Raw genomic sequence first — 23071 nt, 5'->3', positions numbered from 1 at the left:
TTCCTTGGAAATGTTTATTGCTTGTGTGGACTGGAAGTAAGGCTTCACCAAGTGCATGCACACAGACTCACAGGATGGTTGAGGTTGGCAGGGACCTGTGCAGCTCATTTGGTTGGGCCTAAAGCAGGTTGCCCAGGCCCATGTCCGTCGGCTTTTGAAGATCCCCAAGGAAGCATGCTCCACAGCCTCTCTGTGCCAGTGCTTCATCACCCTCGCAGTGAAGTCTTGATGGTTAGACAGATCCTCCCGTGTTCCAGTTTGTGCCCATTGCCTCTTGTCCTGGCACTAGGCATTGCTGAAAACCTTCCCTCAGATACTTATACACACTGGGATCCCCTGAGTTTCCTCTTCTTTAGGCTGAACAGTCCCATAATTAAAGAAGGACATGGAATTAGCTATAAGGAAGAAGTTATTTACTCAGAGGGTGGTGAGGCACTGGCACTGGTTGCCCAGAGAAGCTGTGGATGCCCCATCCCTGGAGGTGTTCAAGGCCAGGCTGGATGGGGCTTTGGGCAACCTGGTGTGGTGGGAGGTGTCCCTGCCCATGTCAGGGGAGTTAGCTGGTCTTTACGGTCCCTTCCAACCCAAACTGTTCTGTGGTTCCCAAGTGATGCCGCTGCTTTTCATAAAGGCCTTTGGTTTCTCTCTGCCACACCTAGGTTAGCAGTTTGGGGTACACCTGGGTACATGATAAGACTGAGGCGATCCTTAATTTACGTTTTCTTCTGGGCAGAACAGAAATAATGGGGGAGAGCAGTTAACATTTCATTAAGTCTGCAGATAGAAGCATTTGTTTAAGTGAGGCTTCTCAATGTGTTACACCCAAGGGAGGTTAAAATGATCTTCCTGGAGCAGATTCCAGTCAATCTTCCTCGATTCTGAAATATTTATTAGTGTTTGCAGCAAATGCATATGGGATAATACGGCATATACAAAAAAAAACATAAAATTTTCATTTTTTGTTCACTAGTGGCTTTACTGTCAGAATACAAAATTAGCAGCTTATGCTTGACTGTAGCGGTTTTTTGTACATTAAAATACATCAAAGTATGTGATATCTCCAAGTAAATATTTTAGAGAACATTCCCGATTTACACTTTGTCTTGCAGATTGCTTACATTTTACCAGTTGTTTAGAAAGTCTGGTCTGTAAAATACAGTAAAATCGTCTTAACTGCTTTTACTAAGCAAGCTTTCTTCTGAGAATAGATGAGCAAGTAGAGAACTCTAAAGCATTATTCTGAAATACTGCACTGACAATAAGAAAACATTAGAGATTCTCCTGGAGATCATGCATCACCCATCCTTCAGCTAAGGAAGACAAGTGTTTAACACATTTGGGCTTTAATATACCCTGAGATGGTTGGAAACATACCTGCAAGAGCTGTGTCTGAACACTCACAGGGAGTTAGTAGAACTATTGTGGCTTTTTTTAAGCCTTCCTTGACACACAGAAATTTAATCTGCTGTTCAGTGTTTGCTTTTGATTTATTATGCCACCCAAATTTCTGAAGGGCTGGTTTTCGTGGATACTTTAAGGCTTATCAAAAAGCTATGGGATATCACTGATCTTGTAAATGACACAGACTGAGCTAGGTTGCGCATATGTGCTTTGTGTTTAAGGAGCAGGCCTGACATGAGGGGCAATCAGGCTGAAATCTTGGCTTGATTGCCTAGACATCCTGTGAGGCTTGATGAAATTACTGAAACTCTTAGACATCTTTTTTGCATTTATAAGATAAAGAGCAACTGGTGTAGAGGTGGGTGCAGGTTAACTATACGGGTGTTGGAGGTAAATCAGGTAATGTTTGCAGTGTGTTTTGAAACTTCAGTTGCACAGTATTGTGCAAGATTTGCCTTTTTTGTTGTTGTTGATGGCTAGGCTGTTAGTGACTAAGATAGAAGCAATCAGTCTGTATTTGCTGATTTGAATAACTTTGTTTTACTTATGAAGCTGTATGTAGGGAGTACAAAGACCAAAAAAAAAAAAAAAAGGGGCACACTCCATGTACTATTTTTGGAAGATCAAGTAGGCTTAAGAGTTAGAGGAGTAGGAGTTGCTGGGATTTTTCCAAATTCTGTCAACAAAACAAATTCTGCCCTTGTTAATCATCAGAATGAGTTGCTGGAGTTATTTGTATGTCACTGTAACATAGCCTGGCTAAAGCGGGCTACTTGAACTTGTTCTCACGTAGTGGGGCTTTCCCTGAGAGATTGATATATCACTCATTAGTCCTTTCCACCTTTAAAATATTAACACTGATCATGAGTCTGCAGTGAAATGAAAGTAGCAGTTGGCTCTTGCATTGCATGGTGATTACACGGATGCTCAAAAGCAGGACCAAGTGCCCACCAAGTGCCAGGACCACTGCTGTGCTGCTGCGGCACCTGTGCCTGCTGCTGCCCAGGGTGATTTGGGGGCCTTCATGTTGTGTTGTGTTGTACTCTGCTGAACAGACTCTGGTTACGTTTAGACTTTCTGCCAACTCACCTCTTATCTAGCTGTGGGATTTCTCCCTTCTTGATTTATTCAAGGAGTGGGTGATCCATCTAGAAAAAAGTAGTGAAGCCTTTGTTTTGACGGATTTAGCTAAAATTCAGGCATTCTCTTTTGCATTTGGCATAAAACACTATTTGTAGAGACACCTTTGACTTTTTGATTTTCACTGAAGGGCCATGAGAAGAAGGTGACCTGAAGCTCATATCATGTTGGAAAAAGCTTAGTTCTAGAATGTGGAAAAATGCATAGAGAATTTAATACATGGGAGAAGATAAAAAAGCAAAGGATGTGTCAAATCCCATTGTTGATGATGGGTAAATGGACAGAAAAATCAGCTGCAAATTGGAGGAGGACTTGAAATGGAAGTTTAATATAACAATGCTCAGAGTCCAGCTACAGGGTAAATCTTTAAAGTAAGCTTAATTCTTCCATTCATGACTTCATTGGCAAGTGTGTCTTTGTGCAGCTCAAGTGTCACTAAGGACGGAGGGGCTGAAGCCCCTCTGAGTCAGGTGGGGCAGTGCAGACCCTGCCTTGCTCCAAGCAGGAGTGTAGCTGGGTTAGCCTGGAAGTTTGGTGTGAGTGAGTAGTAAAGTGGGAGAAAAAGGTAGTTTACTCTAAAGGACATCTAGGATCCAGGCTGTAGCCTACGCCGTGCCTAGAACAGGAAAGAAAGGTGTTTTGAGAATGAACTATTCTCTTTAAAATGCTCGTGTAAAGAGGATGATCTGCTGATAGCCACAGGACTGTCAGGTTTATTTTAGTTGATGTTTGGAGTAAAAATTTGTTCTTTCACCTGCATTTTCTTTTGTGCTGTGTCCTGGGTTCAATACACCTGCCAGACCTGAAGGGTTCTGCTGGCTTGCACATCCTGAAATACAGATTGTCTGTGCTGTTAATGTACATGAAAACGTTAGTTCAGATGTTCAGCTAGTGTATTTTTTAAGTTCTAGCTGAAAGAAAACAGAGAAGATTACTTGCACAATTTGTTCAGTAATCAAAATGTTAGTGGAGAATAAAAATAGCAACTTTGCCTATTTTCATATTAAATTAAATTAAGGCTTGATGGCAGAATTATTTTTTAATAGACATGTGTCAGTATTATCTTCTTTGATAAGCAGCAAGTCTTTTTATGTGGAGCTCTAAATAAAGCATGTGTTTGCCTGAGTATTATGGAGTATTATGTAGGATTGGTAAATGTAGGTAAATGTTCCTTCACAGGTAGGAACTGGTGATGTTACTGAAATTTCAAACATACCACCTGGAAGTTCATGGTAACTTTGGCTTTCAGTTTTATTTTTTTTTAATTTATTTTTTTTTACTTGCTATTGAGGGAGCAGACAAAGGGAAGAGGCCAGTTTAAAACCTTTTCTGTAGGACACATAAAACTTGATAGTTGATTATATAAATGCTAAGAAATATTAAAAGCTAACATGGTAACTAAATATTTTGTGTGCTTAGGAAAGGTCTGGAAAGAAAAAATATTTTCTTTTGTTCTTCTCAACCTTGTCTGTTTTTCCAGTGTCAAACAAAGCCTATTGTCTAGAAACAAATAACCCAACTTCATGTCCCTAGAGGAAGATGTACCTTCTGATGACTCACAGCAATTCTGAGCTAATATTTATGAGAAAGCTTCTTTCCCAATACTTGCTGAGGTCCCCTGACGCCCGGTGACCCAAGAGATGATTAATTAACCAATGCCTAATCTGGGTGGGGGATGATTGACATGGAGTCCAACTGTGAGTACATGCTCCAAATATAAAACTTGGGCATTACTAGGTCTTGCTCCAGGATGTAAAATTCCCAGCAGGAGATCAAAGGAAGGGGGCAAAGCTGTTTGGGAATTGAGAACACACAGGACACAGCATTAGTGGGCAGGTTCAGGGATGGGAACAGAGGCTAGAATATAGCTATGAATACAGAGAAGCTTGGGGTATGTTGTGCAAGAGAGCTGGAAATAAGGGAAAATTCAAGAAGGTGAGGAGGAAGACTTGCAAAGAACTTATTAAGAACAGGATAAGGAGAGGTGGAAGAAAATGCCACAGGAGAATTTTCTGTGATTATAGAGAAATACCTTTTTTTCAGATTGAGGTTACACAGATTGATATACAGGTTTTAAAAGGACATCATGCAAACTTTGAGTCACATTTTTTGAGCAAGCAGTACTGAGCAAATTCAGTAGTGGTTTCAATGTAGAAAGGAGTGATGTGCTGAAGAAAGAAAGTAAGGAAAGGCTGTTCTTTTAGGGCTTCTCTGCCCATGTTCCTTCTACTTCAGCATTCTGTGTGTGTTTTGATTTTTAAATAGATGTGGTTTGGGGTGGGAGGGGGTGGGTGGATGGGAAGGAAACAAAGTTTTGGAAAACAAAACAAAAACAAAACTGAAGAAGTTAGAACATCAAGGCAAAACCAAGCCAAATTACTTTTAACTGATAGTATTACTACTGTTGCCTTAAATTCTGCTGATTTACAATTTCTACAATGATAACAAACCCCAAAGTGCTATTTAAAAAAGAATTGTAAATACTGTTTTCCTCTGTAGGTATAATGATGTTTCAGACTCTTGCCCTCTTGGTATTGCATAATCCAGTCAATTCATGTTTTCCAGAGCTTCCCAATTAAGCTGAGTGTTCAAAAGTTTCCATGACCTTTAGGTTTCTTTGTACTCTATGTTGTTTTGCAGAGAGTATGATAGACTCTGTGGCTTATTTCCAGTGTAGCTTTTCTTTCACGGAAAAGATGTCACAGAGTAAAAAGGCCATGGTTTTGAGTCGTGTTTCTGAGCATTTAAGATAATGCTGATTTGTGGTGTAACTTGATTTTAGGTGTCTTAACATACAAGAAATTCTGTTTTGGTAGTTCATCAAAAAATGGTGAGCTGCAAAATACGGTCATTTAAACAGGATTATTAGACTGAATATATAGAAAAAACAAGGTGAAGAAAGAAAATCCTGTCAGTGAAAAGAAGTTTGTTGCAGAGTGTAGAGAAGTGCACCTGTATCACATATTCATTACCACAGCCAATGGTCACTGTGCCCCTTGTGGTCCTTACTTCAGTGTTTTTTTTCTGTCACAGTATGTATGGCTTGCTAGTGAAACCTGAAAATGTGAGGTTGTCCTCCTCAGTAAGAGCTATGAGTGTTCCCAAACACAAACCTCTCCTACGCTGCAGTTTGTCTGGTGGAGGATGCCAAGGGAATCAGTCCCAGCTCCACTGTGATATGACGAGGTGGGTGGCAGAGTTGGAAAGGTTGGCAGGTGGAGGCCCTCCGAGGAATGTTGCACGGGCTGCTTTAGCAGGCGCAGCACTACATTCATGCAGTGTTTACCATCCAGACCTAAAACAGTTCACATAATTTGTCTCGGAGTGTACAGGGAAACCTCAGGTCTTTCTGATCCTGCCTGTGTATGTTGTTAAGAGGCCTGAGCTATTTGTCATGATCACCTGAACCTTAGTGGTGAGTCACATCAGAACACTGCTCCTAAAGACCCTTCACCCCACTGTTGTTTAATGTTTAGTGCTTATGAAGCTTCAGGATGTCTTGCTTATACATCTACGTCTGATCTGGTGTTTTGCTCTGTTTGTTCAGAATATCCATCAGTCTTGCTTACATTTAGTGTAAGCGCATCAAATCCTCTGAAAGGCAGAGGTGAACACTGACAAGTTGCTCCTGCAATGTAAACTAGCATATTTTCCTATGACCTGATGCAAAAATACTGTTTGTAAATAAAATGCTGAAATAGAAATTTGAGAAAATACAAAAGGTTCTGTTAAATCTACGCTAATGCATGTAATTCTTTTGTGCACAAACAGTGCAGCAGGATTTAAGAAAATTTAGCTATCATTTTAAAGGACTGATACAAACTTTGATTAGTAGATAGATCTTGTAACTTAATATTGTACACGTGTGTGTATATAAATCAAAACAAACAAAACAGTATAATAGAATGAATTAATAAGATTAAAAAATAAAGACAGGAACAGAACAGCCAGATGCGATTAAATAATACTAGTTTAAGGAGAGGGCAAGCCTCTGCTACATCTCTGTTCTCTTAAATGATTTTTAGGTATGTAGATTTTTGAGACCTCATTTTACCTAAACTGGTCAGAAGATTCCTTTCTGCAGAAGACTTCATTCTACACCCTCTATTCTGCAGAGGGTAAAACCCATGAAGGAACGAGTTGGAATGAATTTGGGAGACCTAGTGTAAAATGTGTGCAGGTGATGCTGTTGCTGTCCCTTAGAATCCTGACCCAGCAGTTAATATATTAGCGGCCTGGAGTGCAAAGCATCATGTGAAATGGTTCCTATTGGGTTAGTGTGTTAAGTCTTCCTAAACTTTAATGTATTCTTCCAATACCATTTCAAAGAAAGGTTGTTTATTCTCACTTTAGGGTAAAGGTGTTGTGGTAGTGAGGCTGTCACCTCCTATTCCACATAGGCTCCACACATGAAGACCATTATATAGGAGGAACTGAAAGCAAGTCCAGAACTGGTGTTCCATGCATTACACCATCTCTCATCTGAATAATGGCAGCTCTGTAGCTTGAAATAGTATGGTTGTACAATGCTGGAACTGTTCTGTAGCCTGCTAAAGGTATCCATGGCCTTTGGGTCTATGGTACCACCTGTGATTCTCAGGTAGGCGCATCATGGATGTGCAGTTGAATTTATAAATATTTCATGCTGGAAATAGTAAGAAGTACAAAGGTTTGACAGTGTTACTAGAAAACCTTGTGTTAAAAGTGCTTGTTTTCATACTTGGTGAAACTGAGTTGGTCAACAGTTCACCCTCTTTCTGATTTTGAAACTGTACTTTTCCTTGCTTTTTGTACATCACTTCTAATCAAATTTTTTAAACTGATATTTATCTTTCTAACAGTGATGGTAAGTTCATAAGTCTAGAAACATTGAGTTGTTTTCATCCTGTCTGAGTTGGGGGAGAGATTTTTTTTTAATTTTGACTTGGTATACACTGAAATGGAACTTGTTCTTTGCCATCCTGTCAAAAGATAGGGTCAGATACTGGTATGTTGGCTTTGCACTTAAAATAGCTGGAGGTCTGAATGTTATATTTGACTCCTTTGTAGCCTTTGCCTGTCTAAGCAGAGACCAGTGTTTGATGCAAGTTAATGGTTTCTGTCATCTAGCATAAGAGTTCCTTTCAGTTGCTATTTTATGGGTTAATTTCATTTTACTGCTTCCTAGGTTAAGTGACTGATAGTTAATTGAAAAGCGTAGTTTCTTTGGAGACGATGCTGGTGGAGACAGAAGGTTTAATAAAAGAGGTTTTTCTCTTTTATTGTTTAGAATGATAAGTATATGTGGTTGGGGGGGGAAAGGATATTCATGTTTATGTCGATATGTCTGAGACAAGGGCACATGTAAACATGCTTAAATCATTATAGGCTTTCTTCTGCTTTAGCAGGATGTCAGTTCAAGTACACCAACCTAAAAGTGATGATGTCTTTATTCATTGGCTTATGTTATTTGAAAATACTTCAATACTCAGGATGTGCTGAACAGTAGCAAGAGTGGCACAAGTTTTCCTATCCACACTGATGTAAACTGTTCTGATCAATGCTAGAGCACTCGAGTCTTTGAGATGAATTATCTTCGTTCCTTTCTTGGAGAAATTCTGACTTTACAAGAAAGACAGCTATGTTAGTAAATCTGTATGATAGGGATATTTTTACAGGATTACAGTTCATGTACGTGTATGTGCTTCTGCAGGTAATAGTGGGATTCAGTTGTGTGAATGTATTCAGATATCAGTGAGGTGTGAACATACAGAAAGGTTTGCTTTTGGAAGGAGTTTATATGCTTATCTGAGTGGAGGCAGATGTTCAATGCATGAGTATCTTCTATCTGGAAATAGCTGAACTGTAATTATACCATAATTAAGATATAATCTAAACTAGAAAAAGGCATATTTCTTTCCAGAATAACTGCTTTGGCTTCTCTCTTTAGTAGAGACTCATGCTTTATTCTGGTTTGTCTCTCTTGTATTTGTTAATAATTCACAATAAATGGAAGCAGTTACTCTGTTTTATTACTGCTTTTGTTAACCACTTACTTGATTTTCAGAAAGCACCTTTGCAGTTTTGTAATCTTTCTGCCTTTTTATAGGCCAGGGATTATTCATTTTTTGGCAGCAACCCCTTTTCCTTAGTTTGTTTGCCATGATGTGCAGCCTACTGACATCTCAGCTGATAAATGGGATAACTGTTCATTCTTTGCAAAAAAATAAGTGCTAATGGAAGTGCTCTGGTTTAAAAACAAATGAACAAAAAGAAACAAGCAAAACCAACAAAGCAAAAAGCCTTTCTAAGAACGTAATTGTTAGAGTCATTTTATGAATAGTCAATTTATTGATAAGTGCTAAGTTTGATCTTTTTTTATATGCTTTAAAGTAGGAGTTGACAGTTTGATACAGATTTCTATCCTTTTTTCTAGATAACTCTGCTGAAGCAGATCTATGGTTGCTGAACAGTTGTACAGTAAAAAATCCAGCTGAAGACCATTTCAGAAACTCAATCAAGTAAGTTGAAACATGTTTGCTAAAATATAAAGAAATCATAGTATATTTTAATTTTAAAGGCTTCCTGTTTCTGATAGAGATGTAATTCTCTGTTTTAGAGCAAAGAAAAGTGTGATGAATTTGAATGTTAAATTAGTGAATTCTCTAGAATGGATTTGTAAGGTGCAGTGTAATTTTTATTAGCTTTGATAACTTGTAAATGATTATCAACACACTTATTTAGAACTGCTGATCTATTAAAGGCTTCTGTATTAATTTTCAAGGTAGCATTATTATATTTTTTTGAAGAGTTTTTTTTTTTTTTTAAAGCGAATTACTATGGTTTCTTCCTCCTCTAATTTTACATAATCAGGCTCTTCTAACTAAAAGGCTATCTGGTACATACTTAAGTCTGTTTTATTATACGTTTTCTTAAAAGGTGAACTGAGTTGCTTATAATTAACAGTTGTCTTCTGACGGATGTGTTTTATTTCTCCCTAGCATTTCAGTGATGTTGAAAAATATGACATGGCTGTGCTTTCTGCCTCTGACCCCTGCATTAGTGTAGTTGTGGTGGAAGTAACTGGACAACCTTACAGCTGTGCTTGTCCAGTATAAATAAATGTCATGGTATGTTACTTGTAAATTTTTACCTTTAGTAAGCAAGTGTGGATATTTATGCAGTCATTTGCTTACTGCGATATACTGTTTCTTGAAATCCATTTTGGTTAGAAGAACATAGTTCTTGCTCAGCAGTCGGCATGCTCGGGAGGTTAGAGAGGAAAGAGAAGCTGCTTGCAGCGCTAACATAACTAACAGCATCCTAGGGCTGTAACCTGGAACAGTGTGCCCACAGTAGGTGGCACACTTAAAGTTTCCTCCACCCTTCAGGGGGCTTCTTTGCCTGACTGCTAGTATTGCACACTGTAAGACTAGCATTTTTTTTCCAATCTGTTGCAAAAAAGAAAAAAACAACCAAAAACCCTCTTCCCAGAACACTTCCAGTTAGTGTGTTGGCCAACAGAACTGATGACAAGATATTTTCTTTTCTTGTGGCCATCTTTCTATTTTACTAATCATACGCCAGAACTGAATTGATGTGGTATGGTGTGTGTCCTTTAACCAGCAGAATAGAGTTGGTTAAGAAAGAGGCAAATAACTAAAAGCAAATGACCAAAAATATTTTTTTGAACTTCATGTTTCTGTTGTCACTCTATTAATGCTTGTGATACAATTTGTAGCCTGGGTTTATTCCTCTTTTACCTTGCTTCTCTCCATATACTCCTTTTATTTTCTGACACACTGATACTGTGGTCATTCTTCATTTCTTCTCTTTGCTGAGACTCATTCCTTTCCTGTAGCATGCATTGTTTATTTTCTCCTCTCAGATCCTAGCATTTCCTAATGGTGGAGAAGGACAACTTTGTTCTTTTGTTTCAAGCCATTCTTCACAATTCTCATTAAATGCAGGTATAAGAATCACATGTGGGTGTTCTTTCATGTTTGGACAATGTTTAATTTTTCTGTTCCATCTCAGAACATGACAACTTTTGCTATATTTGGGTTTTACAATGACATGAGGAAACCTTATATCTCTAACCAATATGATGTTTCTCAAATACATCTTAATTTGTAATGGCAGCAAACTGAATGTATGAAGTTTGGATGATACAAAGCTAATTGACATTGTGTCCTATCATAGTATGTGTTTGTAGCTATGGAGATCTTTTTTTTTATTAGAAAAATCAGTACTCAGCACAATAAGATTTTTCTTTCAAATGAAAAAAAGTTTTCAGCCTGAAAGTGTGGCATAGCATTATGAATGTCATTGTAATATGCGAGAGAAATATTCCAGTTTGGTTTATTCTCTGTCCCTGTTTTTCCTACGTAATTTTCCTTGCATATATAACCTTAAAACCTACAAATTCAAGCAAGTGATAGCGTGCTCACACCATCTCTGATCATGATCCCTCACTAATACTGCATATCAAAGGATGCCTTACAGCCCAAGGAGCCTAAAGCAAGTAATTTCTATCACACAATTTATGAAGACTAAGATGACTGAGTAAAGCAAATAGCTAGGCAAAGAAAAAGAATCTCTGGAATAAGTAAAAAGAAGCAAGACTAGAGGAAGAAACTACCATCAGTGAAAGGGGGAGGCGAGGCGAGGACCACCCCAGGGAAACAGTCCACATTCAGTGTGGTGGCTCTCAGTTCTGTTGTAGGAACCCTGTTGTATCACTGAATGTCCCTTATTCCCATCCCCATCTTCAGTGAACCTACAAATGTATACGACCTTGTCACTCATGATGAAGGCACCTGTGATGGAAAGCTTGCTAGTAACTATTTTAGGCAGGATTTTACCTTGATAGAAGGAGTTCATCCATTGTTTAGATGACTCCTGTTTGTAGTTATGAACCTAAGCTTCTTGGCAGCACAGAGCAGAGTGATGGGAGGGCAGGTGAGATAGTACGGATATATGATGTTACCTGTGTGTTTTTTAAGCAATTACTTATCATGTGGTATACATAAAAATAAAATTATGTTCCTTAGTATATGCCTGTAGTGTAACAGGGTAGTATACATAGTGTTGAGGCAGTGAAAACTCAATAACCAAAGTTATGAAACAGGTGTTCTTTATTAGGGTGCTGGGTGTGGGGGGCATCACTCCGCCTAACACACATACACACCAAGGGTTACTGGCAGTGTGATTATTTTAGTGGGATATGTACATATTAATTTCATTTCCCATAAGGCTCTTGCATATTCATCAGGTCTCTGAAGAATCATTAATGTAGGTTCCTGCCCCTATTCGCATGTGTAGTGGAGTCCTTGGGTGGTCATCTGGTGTACTCTGGTGGTCTTTTGATGAAGGCCAGAAGTCTTCTTCGCTGCTAAACTCCTGACCTTTCCTGTCTTTGACAGACTTCAGCAGTCAAGCAAGGTTTAAACATAATATCTTGGTTTTTAATTTGTTTGTTGCTTCTTGTCCTGTCACTGGGCACCACTGTGACGTGCCAGGCTCAGTTGTCTTCACTCTCCTCTCTCTTCCCCTCCTCATCAGGTATCTATACACCCTGATAAGATACTCCTAAGCCTTCTCATACCCAGGCTGAACAGTCCCCGCTCTCTCTGCCTCTCCTCACATGTCACATGCTGCAAAGCTTTGATCACCTTAGTGGCCCTTCGCTGTACCCACTGCAGTGTGTCCTTGTCTCACCTGGACTCAGCCCAGAACTGGACCCTGCGCTCCAGCTGTGTCTCACAGAGCAGAGGGCAAGGGTCACCTCCCTCTTCCTCAGCCTGCTGGAGGTGCTCTGCCTGATGCAGCACAGGAGGTTGTTGGCCTAATTAGCTGCAAGGACACATGGCTGGCCACGGCCACCTTGGTGTTTACCAGGAGCCCCAGGTCCATTTCAGCAAAGCTCTTTCCAGCATGTTGCACCCACCAGTTGTGGTGCATGGCATTGTTCCTCCCTGGGGCCAGGACTTTGTAGTTCCATTTGTTGAGCTTCGTGAGGCGTACACGTTAAAATAGTTTAAGAAAATCTTATTTTCATTAAAATTGATATTAAAATAAACTCTATAAAGACACGTTTACTATACGTGTGTTCTACTTGTCCTTGTAAAGATGTAACTATTCTTGGATATGTTGTGTAGGGTTTTAGAAATACCTTTCTGTTCTGAAATAAAAAGAAGCTCTTGTTGTGTCAAGGGCTTCTGTTTTGTTGGTGATGGATATACCTATTGTGCCCTAGCAAAATGTCTGCTGGATATTAGCAGCTTTTGGAAAGATCATGGTGAGTTGAATCCCTCTGATCAGCTTTTTTTCTAGTGCTATTAAACTCTCGCTAAATTGTTTCATTTCCACAAAAAAAATACCTCTCTACCCTTGTCCTTTGTTGCAATCTTAAGTATCTGTGAATGGCTGCAATCCCAGATAGGATGTTTGATTATTGGTGTCTGGTCTTGTGTTTTTCAGCTGGCCTCCGTTCAACAAGTTAAGGCAGAAATTAGATTTTCTGGAAATCCCAAGCATAACAAATGTCTGGTGGTTTACGTATCAGCTTTGGGTAAATGCTATTTTGAATAATAGCCATGCACATTTTTCCCCCCTGAATTTAGTGATACATGTGAACCAATTTGATATGTAGTGCCTGGCAATTAGAGATTGCATTTTTGCATTGAGTTATTTTTAAAGTGAATACCTACACCTTAGGTATCTAACCTTGGGCTTTCACAGCATAGCCTGCCTTGTAGAGAATACTGCAGGTCGGTCACCTGGTGCAGGAGGTCCTCCAGCTGGGCACACCTTTTGCAGGCAGGTCTGGACCCCGGGAGGAGGGTCTGGGCACTTTCTGAAGCCTGAGGTCTGTGCTGCAGCCTTGACCTTGAGCAGATCCATCTGGGTGGAGGCATCAGCTGCTGCTGGGGCAGGCGGTGCAGGCCTCACAGGCAGAGCTGCAGTGTTTGCTCTCAGACAAGTGCCTTGAGGGTCAGGTAGGATGAGTGCCCTTGAGCTGTGCAGATGGTTGTGGAATGGTGCCCGGTTGCTGGGTTAAAATGTACTTGGAGCCTCCCCCTTGGCCAGTGGCATGGCCCTCTCTTGAAGGGGCGTCCTTCCAGAGCACAACTGCTGTGCAAAATGACCTCTCCTAATGGCCTCGGAAAATTTGGAGAAACCATTGTATGTTTCTGACTAGCCATCTTCCACCTTGTTGGATCCTTTTCTGAATACTGTTATAAGTTCCCATGCATTCAGGGACTCTTCATACAGAGTTTTCATACTGATCCATCGTGGGCAGGAATGTGAGGCATGTCTAAATGAAAGAGCTGAAATCACACCACTTGAGAATTACGTTCTGGTTATGCAGTTGAGGTGTTCATGGCTTGTCTCATGTTATGGCAGTAGGCTTGGCCACTGTAACCTTCTTCGTTACCATATATAATAAATCTGATTAATAAATATGCACTAGAGAATGTTATATGTAAATGTTACTGCAGTCACTTTAAGGCACGCTACAGTGTGTATTCAAGCCTATTCTGAGTTGTGACAGAAATGTAAGGATTGTTAGCACTGAAGTAGCATTGTGTTGCTTCCACTTCTGTCCTTGCTTTACTTTTCTCAAATTTATGAATAAACACTGTGTAGGAATTCATTTTTCTGCTCTACGGAGCATTATGTACTTCAGAACTGCCCAAAATGCTCATTTAACAGGCCTTTGACCTTAAATGTGCAGTTATCTGTAGATTGTCTTTTTCATAGCTATTGCTTAATACACATTTTAATTTAGGAACATAGATTTTCACTAATGGCTTATGTGTTCTTAAGCCATTTAAGTATTCTTAACTGTACTTGGGGAAAGCAGGGTTAAAAGATTAGGGAAGTGATTCTGGTTAGTTTTTACGTATTTCAGTTTTTCACAGAAAAACAGGACTGGAGAGAAGTTCTTGGGTTATCGCAAGTTTCAGATCATATACATATTTTCTTTTTGATTTTGTTTGCATTTTAAAGTAGTTGATTACTTTGTAGGAGAAGAAACAGTTCAAAACAGTTCAAGTACAGCTGAAGTTCAAATTGATAGACACCTGTTTACCATCGTGTTTTAACAGATGTGCCTTTCTCAGATACAGTGTATTTTGTTTTGGGGGAGGGGCTATTTCTTTTTTAAGTGGTCTTTCTTCATCTTCTGGGCTGTGGTGTCATTGCCAGCTACGATTACTTCAGCAGGTTTCAATGAACACCTGCAGTTTTCTTTCTTCCCGAAACAGCAGTACCTTGCAATTGAACAGGGACCAATTTACAACCAAGGAATTTTGAAGTGAAAACAAGCTTGGTAATAAACAGACTGCATGTTGTTTGTCTTATAAGATATGTATCACACAAAAGAGATTTTAACAGCTTTTCCATTTCTCTACATGAATGCAATTTACTGTTCTCCTAACTTGGACAGGGGTGGTTGCAGCTGAGGGTTTTGAGATGAGTGGTTGATGTTCTTGCTAGACGCCTGTCAGTCATGGTCATGGAGATCGAGGTAGACCTCAGACAGAGGAAAGCAAATGTTGCTCATCTTCAGGAAAAGCCAAAAGGACAATCTAGGGAAGTATAGGACAGTCAGTCTTCCTTTGTTTGTGGACAGAAATCGTGGAGCAAATCCTCCAGAAACATTTTCTTCTGTCACATGGAGGATAAGGTTGTCAGTAACAGCCAGAACGGATCAACCCAGGGTAAATCATGCCTGACCAATGTGGTTGCCTTGTATGATAAAATGACTAGATCTGTGAATGAGTGGAGAGCAGTGGATGTCATTATTTGAATTATAGGAAGGATATTAACACCACCCCCTGCAATACTCTTGTGTCCAAGTTGGGACATAATGGTCTGGCAGATAGATGTTCAAAAAGTAGAAAAGTGGGTAGTGACTGGGCTTGGAGGGTCCTTAGATAGAAGAAGAATCTTCTGCTTCTTGTCATCTTTGCAGGTGAAAATAACCCTGGAGGAAGGCTTTTTGTCCTTTAGTTAACATTTGAGTATGTAGTTTATATGATGCATTTCTGCAAATCAAACTATTGCTTCTGTGAGCAGAAGAAACCCAAAAACCTGTAGAATTCCTCACCGAATTAAAATAGCATTACCACTTTCTTTAAAAAAGCTTTAAGCCTACTAATAAATTTCCAGCATAAAGGTAGACTGTGATTTATACTTGTTATTACTGTTTATACAGTAAAAATTAAGCTGTGAAGTACCTCTGGAAGAGGGAACACAAGTATTTCAGTGCTAGTTATTTTATAGGACCTTTTAACGTAAGATGTTCACTTCCACTGCCTTGTTGTTTATTACATTTTTTAGAAATAGTGTGTTGCCGTGACTGTGAGTGTTTGTCTCGAGTTAACAGGATGGCTGTAAGAACTGTAGTTAGGAATGCTGCTCTGTGGAGATTATCCTGGATGCTGTTGAAAGTGCCTAAAGAACAAAGCTATCATCAGGTGTAGTCAACATGGGCTCATTAAACAAAAGTTGTGTCTTAATAATTTGATGTCCTTCTATAAAAAGGTCACCTGCTTAGTAGCAGAGGGTTTTACATGCTTAGAGCAAACCTTTTGTTGAACTGGAAGTTTTCATTTAAAACATCATGATCTGGAATCTTTAAAATGTAAGGAAAATGTACTTGGAGTTTGTATGTGAAAGATGAGAAGAAGCTACAACTGTATGGGCAAAGCAGGGTGTTTCTTGGCAGGGGATAAATTCTATGAAGTGTGTATAGTTACGATCGGAGCAACTACTGTATATTTAAGGTTTTCCAAATGGGTTGTCATCATTCAAATGCTAACTGATTTAAAATGAAGCCCCCTCACAGTGCTGGGAATAACGCTGGGAATGGTGTTAACAAGTAAATGAGAAATGACCAGCACCAACAGGAGGCTGAAGCCATACGTTACAATGTATTCGGAAAGCTACTTGTGCATGAACTTTCTTTTTTTTTTACATTTTATTTTCCCCAAGCACATGGAATATTGTCATTCATGCTTTTATTGTCTTAGGCTGATTGAATGTTACATGACAGCATTTTGCAGAGGAACTTTGCAAAAACCTGGGTTATAAACTTGTGTGCACTTCTGTTTAATGTTTATCAAGGTAAAAAAACCAAAACAAAACAAAACACTCTTTTGAAAATCTCTTTGACTTTAACGTGAACGCATTTGGGGCTATTGTAATTACTCCATGTTATTGATGAGATAAAGAGCTTTGCGAGTTTATGTAGTGCTGTGGCCTCAGTTTGACATTACATGCTAAGCATTGGATGCTTTAGGAAATTAATTAGCTTTTAATATTCTTTAAGCCTTGAGGCTTAGAGGGATTGATGTATATTTGATGGCTGTTTTAAAGAAGAAAATATTACCAGGACAAGAGAATACAGCCCTGTTACGTGACTTTGTATATCTGTACTTGAACTTTCGGAGTGAGCTGTAGTTACAGGTTCTTAGCTATGCAGTCCTGGAGCACTAGTGTGTTACAAGCACTGCTTAAAGAACTTGAATATCAGTTAAATTTGTTATGCATCAGATATACACTTTTATTTGAAAACAGATGCAAAGCTATTAAATTTCAGTGATATGGGTAAACATGGCAGCCTTCTGATTTGGAAAGTACAGGTCTCTGGGTAGTTTATGGAGTAACACTTGCAGCTTTCTCCTCCTCAGGCAAAACGGGGACACAGCTGTACTGTTTTTTTCAGTATTTCAGAACAAGAACTTGCATGCGCGTGTAACTATCTGAAAGCTGTTTTAGGAAAATGAGCAACACTGTAAAAGGGATCAAATTCTCTTTAGACTGAACTGCTGTTATCTTGAGTTTGAAGACAAAACATTTTTTCCTCTCCTTTCTTCTCAAAGTTGATAGAATTGCGTAATTTCAAGAATCCATTCCAATCAAAATGATTTAAGAAAAAATAAATAGCTGAAGTAGGTACCGGGTATTCTCCGTGTTTCTTGTTGTTCTGCCATGCGCTTGCTTCTGGGACACGAAGGTCCCTGTTGATCTTGTAGTGCTAGCTGCTGCCTGTTTTCATAGACCAGGTGTATAATTTCAATAATCAAGAAGATAGAGATACCATTTGGGGCTAGAAAATTCAGGTTTATGCTTTGCTACGGCATCAAAGGCTTCCAAGAAGTGGCTTTTTGAGGGACAGGGGGAGTTTGGGCAAAGCTGTGCCTATCCTGACAAAACTGGCATTTACACAAAACATATTAAAATGTTTTTGAAAATATTTTGCTGTTTTAGTAGGGTGAAACCAATGATTTCTCTTTACTAATGATGGCCTTATTCTAAATACACTGATGCTAGGTTTGTAATACATTAAAGTTCCTCTCTCAGTTAAACTCATGCTTTAGATTAGCAACTCGACCTCTAGTTTGTCTTTACTGATCAAAATGCATTCTGTTTGTGGTTCAGAAAATAGGCTACTGAATAGGAGCTTTAACAAACTTATTTGGGTTATGGAGTGGAAATTAGTAAAATTCACCTCTGCATGTATGAATGTGAGGAAAGTAAGTGGTGGAATAGAATTAGAATATTAACAATTTGTAACTCAGTGTAGCTGCATAGAGCTGTTGACAATTCTTTAATAGTTTGTGGTTTTTGTAGTGGGGAGGTAATGGAGGGCTATGAAAAACTAAAGCAGTGTGAGACATTTCAGCTTGTTTCATATTGCTTCAAATAGTAGGCTAGATGTAATTTCGTTTCTTCTGAGAAATATTTGTGATTTATCAAAACGGACTATGGCTACTAATATGCTACTTCACCTGAATGTTTTAAACTGAAATTCATTTGGGGATGTGCAGTTGGGATTCTTACAGCCTCTTCTGCTGGACACGTCTCCCTGTTCTGTTATGGGATTTCTGTTTTCTTTCTCATGAGGGCTTACCAAATCAATTGCTCCATCACTAAAAACTAGGTAAGAGACAGAGTTGTGCTAAATATAAAATCATCCCTGGACAGGGACATGATATTAGCTGAGGTCCATGGAAGTGATGTGGGACAGAATCAGGATAGAGCTTGCATTGGTTTAGTTTGCTTGCATACAGAAATACAGTTATGAGAGGTTAAAAAGCCTTTGGCATTGTTTTCTTTCTTGCTTTTTTGTATGTGTTTCTAGCAGATAGGATGTTTTCAACATGCTGCTGAAGAAGAGCAAGTTCATTGTTTCCCTTTTAAAATGGATTTTGCATTCCAGCAAGGCTGATGTTTTACTTTCCCTTGGGACAGGTTCTGTGCTAAGTTTGAAATAAAACTTTCTACATCAAGTGGCCATTGCTGTTTTAAACACTCCATTATCAAAGTAAGAAGAGAGAATACACAGTTGAGAGCATCATTCAGAATTGGATCAAAAAAGCAAGCAAGCAACCAGAAAAGACCACAAACCCACAAACATCTTTTGCATGCATCTATATATTTATATATATGATATATACATGATGAATATTAGAGTATTAAGAGGACATAGCCCAATAAAATAAAGCTTTTGCTAGCTAGTTTCAAGATGGGTTACATAAACTTCACAAAAATCAGTGTTTTACATATTATATGACACTATGTTAATAGGTGTTTTGTTTTTATCATTTCAAGCCAGATGCACTAAGCAGAAAAGGTTAATGTCTGGAGTGCTGGAAACAGGTGGTTGATAGCTTTGAATATTTATCTAATTAAATGCATGTTGGCTGTTGGCCTAGCAGGCCTGACTTTTATTAGGGAGGGAACACAGGAAAGCATGCAGAAACTTGCTGTAGCAGGATTAATGCAAAAGTCAACATGATCTGAACTTGTCCTCACTGACAAGTGTGTTTTTTTGTTTGTTTTTGGTTCAGAAGACCATCTACTTGTACCGACTGAGTGTTTGTCCTAAAACAGAAAATGCTTGCTTGTCTGGGTGTGCTTAAGTGGAAAAAGCATTCTTTCTCATACTTCTGAAGTGTGTCACATGGTTATGGTAGAAGCTAACTTAAGAAGGGCAGAAATAATGTTGGGTTTCTTTTTGTCTTTGTTCAACAAAACTCTTGCATTTTAGAAGAGCAAGTTTATTGCAAATGAAATGCATAAGTTCATGTTTGTCACTGAGTACCTCAGTTGCTACTTTGACCCTTGATGCACACCCATGTGTAAGGTACATGAACATCCTCTAATGGCAGTAGGGGTTCTCATGGTCAGGTATTTCTTTCAGATTTAACTTCTCATCCAGCATTTCACTTGTAGAGTTTCATTAACTTTCCTAAAGAAACAAAATAAGCACAGTCCGGCAGTAAGAAATAATTGACCGTGGAACTGTTTCACCCAAAGTATGTATCGTATATGTTTGAATTTGAAACTTTCTTAAGAGATAATGTCTGATAAGTACTTTCATCAGGATGAATAATAAACTTTTTTAATATATTATTTTTACAGCTCAAGAACAGTGGAAACTGACCCTTTTTAGTGCCACGAGCTACAAATACTAAACAAACATTTGCTCAATATAGAAAATCATATTGTTTTTCTTGGGTGTGTTGTAGTTTATTAGTGTGATGTCAAGGGAAATCTAGTAGTGAAGATGCAGAGGCTCTTTTTTAATTATTTTTTTTAAATATCAGTGCTCAATTAAATAGTCTAAAATATAGCAAAATTAATTGTAGAAGTAATTTGTGAATACATCTTCTCATAATGGGTGGCATGGCTTTTCTCATAAAAACTGAATGGATCTCCAGTCCATTTTTTTTTCTTATATCTTTTACATGAAAACAATAGCATTAAAATAGCCCCTTTCTGTAATAGAATTCTAGTTCATATGCATTTACCAGGCCTCAAATGAGAAATATGTCTGTGGAGCTATTGACTAGTTTGTTTGAGCTATATACCTGTAGCTCAAACTAACAAAGAAAAAGCAACTCAAAAAGGCTGAGAGTCAGAAATGTTATTCAAAGTTAGAAAAGATGCAGCCGTGTTTATATCCTAACTACAATTAATACTTTTCTTTTAGGTCATCTCAGAATACAAACACTATGTTTACCTCGAAACCTGAATCCATATTTCTATGTGTAACTTTTTTATACAAGGAAGGAAGCAGAAAATTGAATTCTCTACTTTCTGTTGTCATTCATTTCAGATGCTGCCACTCTGAACTGTAATATCTGAGCTTTAAATTATTCTTACTGAGATTTCCCTTTTTTGTATTTCATTTCTTGCTATTAGTGTAAGGTCTCTTGTATAGCTGCTATTGGACACGTTTGCATGAACTGTTTGACCTAACCAGGAAGCTCTTTCAAGACAAAGATCATAACATGTAAGGATTAGTGAAATGCAAATAATAATTGCTGCCTGGGAAATAGAAGCTATGGATATTTTATTTCCTTACAAGTGATGGTCATATGGCTGCTTGCATGGAATTGCTTTTGTGGCCTGTGAATTTGACTACATAAGTGTGCACGAATCTAATATACCTGTACTGAAACATTGTAGAAAGTAAGTTAAATATGTACTTTTCCATGGACAGTATTTTGACCTTCCTTCTATGTTTCAGGAGAACTGTTTCAGATTTAGTTCTAAATCCAATATACGGCAAACCTGGAGCTTAAGAATGCTGTAACTTTGTTACATTTACTGACATGCTGAAATTGGTGGTTTTAAATATGGATAAAAACAGTCTCAGTTTGGGCAGTATGGGACTGGGGTGCTTGTTGTTCATGCACAAATACATTCATCTGCTCGGGAAAAGCCCGATTCCCCTTGCAGGTGGCTGTGTGAAGTGTTTGGTCTTTTTGTCGTGTTCTGATAATTCACAAACATCAATTGCTTGCATCAGAGCCTGGATGAGGGACTGAGGGGAAAAACAACATCTATGGAATGTTATTGCTGTGGGAATGGGAAAAGATTCCTAGCATTTGCTATGGGAATGCTGTGGAGTCATAAAGATAGCAGCTCAGTGATGTAACATAGATACTGATCTGCAAGGATCCAGGGGACGAGGAGATGATGCTGGCGCTGGGCTTTGTTAGACATTTAAGAAAGAAAACCAACAATTTGTCAGTTTCATCTAACGTTGTTAAAATCTCATTTTCTTTATAATGTAGGAATTGAAATAGCAGCTGAATTCTTATTGGTTATATTTCTTTGCTCCATTAACTGATGTACTCATGAGGAAGGGAATTATTTGCTTCATACTTGAAATATATTGGTTTTTAGTGTTTATGGCATAATACAAATTAAATACTGTGTTAAAATACCTCTTGAGCAACATGTTTTTTAAGTCAACAGTTTATAGTTTTACAGCAATCAGTGCATGTTCTTCAGCTTGTGGTTTCCATTTCTGTTTCACAGAAGATGCCAGTTAAGTATGTTTGTTGCAAAATTTTTAAGTTAGGCTGTTGTGAAATGTTACTCAATATTTTACAATTATTGGAGGAAGAACATTTAATTAGAATAAGACAGGTATTGCACACTCTGCTCTTGTCCATCCTTTATTGATGCTGTGGTTATGATGCAGTGTGCATTGACTGAATTTCTTGTGACTATTGCTAAGAAACCACGTGCTAAGATGACATGGTCAATATTCACTGACAATTTTCTTAAAATAAGTTTTTATTGAGTAGATGGTCTGTAACCAACTTCCTCTAATATCCTGACTTGTGTTGCTTACATAATGAGGTTTCCAGCTGGAGTCCATTGCTTGGTGCAATATTTCCATGTGAGGAGAGGAAAACAGATCAAGTTGCCCCATTTCTCTTCTCTTTCCCCAGCTCTACTGGAAATGTCCTGATAGTGCAGCTGTTACCAGCTTCACCATCTGCCAAAGATACTGCACTGCTTTGTGACTTGGGGAGCAAATGGCAGGTGGCAGGATAGAGTGCAGCTTTATTTTATCTTCTCAAAATATGTTTCGAGTAGCTGTAGTTGTGTGTGATGTAACATACTCCTTTCCTGCCCTTATCCTCCCCAGTAGGGACAAGCTGTTGAAGTAACACAGCATTTGTGCTCTTTTGTTAACCTTTGCTGACTGTCATGAGGATTTGGGGTATCTGGGCCAGATGTTTGAAAGAGAATGAGGAAATCATGATGGCAGTGTGTGTGGCTTTTGTTTACTTCTTCAGCACTGATTTGAAATGCTTTTCTCTCTATTTTGCCTTGTTTTCTAATTTTGATATGTTTACAACAGGGAGAGACAAAACCTTCTCAATATGACAATTTGTTTCGTAGTATGCTTTAGTAAGGTTACCTTTTTTCTCAGTATTGAGGATTGAAGTTGCACAATAGGATCCCCTCTTACTGACCCCAAGTAAGTCTGATGGTGGTGTTGGTTGCTTTTGTTGTTTGTAAGGAATCTTACCTCTTGCAATCGTGTGGACACATGGAGACATTGACTCAAGTAGTATTATATGCTGCCTGCCCTGACATTGAGGGCTTTTAAGAGTACTCCTTTTAGGACAGGCAATTTGTTCTGTGTCATCATGCTTACCATATTGTTACCAGAATGTTTACATTTTTCATTTTCCATTTTCAGTGACAGTAGTGTACTTAATGTGGT

General features: G+C 38.6%; 1 protein-coding gene across 1 annotated transcript in view; it reads left to right on the top strand.

Annotated features, from left to right (window-relative positions):
* Nucleotides 1-23071, top strand: part of CDKAL1 (CDKAL1 threonylcarbamoyladenosine tRNA methylthiotransferase) — a 433593-nt gene that overhangs the window by 63250 nt on the left and 347272 nt on the right. Inside the window, exon 5 of the mRNA XM_084282033.1 lies at nucleotides 8957-9041. Coding sequence (XP_084138159.1) covers nucleotides 8957-9041 — 85 coding nt within the window. The remainder of the gene's footprint in view (nucleotides 1-8956; nucleotides 9042-23071) is intronic.

Source organism: Netta rufina (assembly GCF_964035555.1).
Source record: "Netta rufina genome assembly, chromosome: 2".
In the NCBI taxonomy this organism is placed as follows: domain Eukaryota; kingdom Metazoa; phylum Chordata; class Aves; order Anseriformes; family Anatidae; genus Netta; species Netta rufina.
This window is presented reverse-complemented; position numbering and strand designations above follow the sequence as displayed.